At 38.4% G+C, this 4,306-nt stretch overlaps 1 protein-coding gene across 1 annotated transcript; it reads left to right on the forward strand.

Moving 5' to 3' along the window:
* The first annotated feature begins 393 nt into the window (after positions 1 to 393).
* LOC149015769 (uncharacterized) lies at positions 394 to 3,914 on the forward strand. The gene has a single exon (XM_089155478.1). The coding sequence runs from the start codon at positions 655 to 657 to the stop codon at positions 2,386 to 2,388; it is 1,734 nt and encodes a 577-aa protein (XP_089011604.1). The 5' UTR covers positions 394 to 654; the 3' UTR covers positions 2,389 to 3,914.
* Positions 3,915 to 4,306: the final 392 nt, after the last annotated feature.

Genomic DNA, 4,306 nt, shown 5'->3' on the forward strand with positions numbered 1-4,306 from the left:
GTTTCTAACTAGCAATTAGATGGAGCAGGCTGGAGCACGGGGTTATGTATAAATGGACATATACAATCTGTCAATTTTGGCAAAGGAAATACGAAAAGCATCTTGGAGGCGACTCTAAAGGGACTACAGATAGGAATGAACAAGGCAATAGGAACTGGATTATAAGTACAAGGAATCTAAACCAATAATGCACAAGTAGTAGCACTATTACCATGGCCCTCAAGAGAGACATGGACTTTAGGGGAACTACACATGCTCATGGACCTAGCCAAGAAAACCAAGAATGTGAACTATCATATATTCCCAAACCCAATGCTTCATTCATATTTTGAAAACTATGCTACTATAGGTGCTAATTAGATGGATGATTGTAATATAATAGCTAACATTGTAACTGCTTTTAATTTTTCTTAATGCATTTTTATTTTCATAAAAAAAAAAAAACTAAACCAAAACTGAAGCCAATAGCCACAACCGAACCAATTTGACGAAAAAGAAAAACCGAACTAATACTTTTTTTTTTGGGTAATCAAAACAGAACCAATCTACACCCTTACTCTTTATTGGTAAGAATAAGAATTGGAACCTTTTACTGTTACAATTCAAGGTTTTATTATCTTCTTCTCTTCGAAGATTGGGGGTTTCTTATTGTCAATGGACAGGGCCCTCGACGGCTTGTCTTTAGCCAAGCAGCTCGCTTCCTGCGATTGGAAAAACAGAGACAAGGCTCTGCGAACCCTAAGAACATGGCTTCCTTTGCAGCATCAAGTGCCCGAAGACGAGATGAAGATGATATGGAAAGGCCTCTTCTACTGTGTCTGGTACGCGGACAAGCAGCCCGTGCAGATCGAGCTCATCAATCGTCTCGCTTCGTTGCTTGTAAGACTCGATCTTGTTGTTTCCTTGCATTACTTTGAGGTTTTCTTGCTCACAATGCGCCGTGAATGGAGTGGCATCGATTTTCTTAGGTTGGACAAGTTTTATCTTTTGTTTCGGAGGTTCATGCATAATTTATTCCTGATGTTGAAGAAGAATGCATGGGATATTGAGCTTCTGAATCGACTCATGGTTGTTTCAGAGGAGAAGATTTTGATGGTTGATGATAAGTTTGCGGCTCAAGGTGTTAATTACCATATCTCAGAGATATTTTTGGATGAACTCAAGCCTTTCCTTCCAATATCGAGGGAGGCAGTAGGTGTCTTATTGAGTCCATTCTTTTATGTACTGATAAAGTCTTCAGATATGGTTCACTTGAATAAGATTAAATCCTGCTTGTTTGGTTGCTTACTCAGAAATGGAAGGGAACTTTTGGAGCTCAAAAAAGCAGGGGATGATGTTGATTCCACTGATGAAGCAGTGTTGTTTGGGACAATAGCTTTGAATTTGGATCTTTCCTCAAGGTTCTTAGCTATGGGTTCTTCTTCAGACTGTCTTCAAGGCAATAGGAAAGTTTTGTCTGCTTTGCATAAGGAGTTCCTCAAATTAGAGATGGATTTAGAAAGTGCAGGGATAGAGATTCCATATTTGCTGGTTGAAGATCACAATGTTGGTAAGATTCCTGATATGATTCCTCTTACTGGACAGGAAGTTCAAGCAACTGACCTTTCTTCAGGGCTGGTTAAGATGGATTCTGTAGTTGCTAATTGTTCAGCTGATCAGCCCTTGGAGAAGAAAAAGAAGGTCAACAAGGCACCCAATGGAAGTGGTAAAAAGCTCAAAAAACTTGAAACGAATAGCAATGTTGTTCCTGCTACTGTGGTCTTCAAAAATGAAGTTGATCAAAATCTGGTGATATGTAAAGCTGATGGCGAAAATTCAAATGCTGACGCTGAAGTTAAAGATAAGGATGATGACACCATTAAAGATTGTGAGAGTTTAATATGCAGCCTGACAAGTGATGGAACTTTGATTGCATTCAATGGAACTGTGATATCACATCCACATATGCAGTTTGGTAAGGTTGCTTCTGAGATTGTAACGGGTGTGAATGATATAAGCCCCCTTGACACACCTGCAACAGTGATTGATCACACTGTATCAAGAAAAAGAAAGAGATTGAAGATTACAGATGGGCAGATATCTCATTCTTTGGATTTGGGTGGTTCAGATGGAAAGATTGCCAAGAAGGTCAAGTTTTCAATGAAAAGTAATTTGGTGTGGAAACCACAGTGTCCCTTACCTCCACAAAGCTTGAGGTTACCACCATCTGTGGCTCCTAAAGGTAGTGCACTTAAAAAAGGGGTTCCTCCAGGACCCATTGCAGAGATTCTACCCATTACAAAAAAGGTGAAGCTAAAGAGAAGTTCTGTCAGGAAGGGGCGAAAGGGTAAAAAGAGTGTTTCCCCTGCAATGAAACGTTTAATGAAGTTGCAATCTGTTTCTACTTGAGCCATTGCTAAAGATCGTATTATTCTTTGGATGTCGGTGCTGTTACATTGTGATCAGTCACATTTGGTCATCTGGTAACTGGTTCTTAGCTGTTCTTTATTCTACATTTCAGTGGAATTTGCTTACTTGATTTTGAACAAGATTCTTTTATAAAATCAATAAGACATCTAGGCAATAGGTGGATATTATTACTATTATGCTTTAATACTGTTATGGAGACCATGATGTTTCTCCATGTAAACTATTTGTTCTTTCTGTCATTTTTGTAGCTTTTGTTTCTATGCCTGTATTCTCTAAGTTCTTAGAGGCCGATGCTACAAATTCCCAGCACAGTAAAGATGAAACCCTCAAAGTTCTCTCTCTTTATTTTGTATTTCTTGCATCTTGTTGTTCTGCACATCGTTTTCTCACAATGTTTCTGCAGTATGCTGAAAAACCAAAAAGTGCTTGTGTATAAAACTGAATTGGTACTCATTTTCTGTTGTTGCTGGGCCTCTGATGATGCTTTTATTCAGGGACTCTTCCTCACTTTGAGAGGATTCACAGATTGTAATATCTTACATGTATTGGTCTTATTAATGTTTTTATTCATATTTTACATCTCGCATGACATATTTTGCAGTATCTATATGTAAATTGCAGAGAGAAAAATGAGGGCATTATCTAAGGGCCTGTTTGGTTACATGAATCCAGAGATTTGAAATCTCTGGATTCATGAATCTGAGAATTATACCCGTTTGGTTGTAAAAATCTCTAGATTCATGAAATCTAGAGATTCACCTTTTTACACTAAAAACGTGAATCTGTAGATCTATAGGTAAGGGGTGAAATCCAGAGATTTCAAAAAAGCTTTACATTTACACATTCACAAAAATCACGTCGATCAAATAATTTTTTAGGATGAATCCACAAATTTCATTCCACAACCAAGCATCTAATTTTATAAATTATAACTCCATAGATTTGAAATCTATAGATTTCAAATCTCTAGATATTTGAAATCTCCAGACTCATGTAACCAAACAGGCCCTAAAGTAAATTGCAGCATTCTATTCTACTTTCGTTGCTAGAAAAAGGTGGTGTACCAGTGTCATGTGGTTTACTGAGATACAAAAAAGAGTTCTACTGCTGTAATTGAGTGATATACACAACCATGTTGGTGCAGGATGATGTGTTGAGTATCCTACTTGAGAATTTCATTCAGCATTTGCCTTCATCCTTCTGCCTTGAACAAGTACTCTTGCGTTCATGGACCTTTTGCTCTTTTTGGTTGACTATTTGGAGTGGAGACATTCTCATTAGGTCTAATGTCCTCAAACCAGAGCTATTAATTAGGCTTTTTGTTGAACAATAGGGTTGGCCTTCATGGGGGTCCACTTGGGGCAGCTGTGAGACCCACCATTTCCACTAGGATTTCAGTGATCCCTTTCTTCTTCCCTGTTTGAAATGGAGATAGAGAGACAGCAATAAGTGTGTGCCACGGCCTCCCCTCTCCATCACTAACTATTCTCTCTCTCCCCCTGCCTCTTCTTTCTCTCCCTCCCTCCCTCCCTCCCTCTTTGATAATGTCAGTAACTGTGTTCTCTATTATATCACTGATGTGAACACAAAGACCCCCTAGCCGAAACCACAAGTGGGCCCCCATGATGGCTCGAAGAAGCCACCCTAAACTGGCCGAACCCCTTTTAAAGGATATTTTGAGCTTATTTTATTTCTGAAATTAATTTTAGAATTTTCTAGAATTTTTGTCAAGTCTGGTTTGCTAATTTGAGTTAGTTTTGGTTTTGTTTAAGAGTCCTATTTTGAATTAGAATTATTTGTTTGAGTTCCAAGTTAAGTGTCTTTGCAAGATTCCAATACTAGGGTTGTGATCTCGCAGTAATTTGATTCATTTTGAGCGTAGTGGTTTAGAGTTGGG

Source organism: Hakea prostrata, chromosome 5 (genome assembly GCF_041222555.1).
Source record: "Hakea prostrata isolate BN-2017 chromosome 5, UWA_Hpros_2, whole genome shotgun sequence".
NCBI lineage: Eukaryota > Viridiplantae > Streptophyta > Magnoliopsida > Proteales > Proteaceae > Hakea > Hakea prostrata.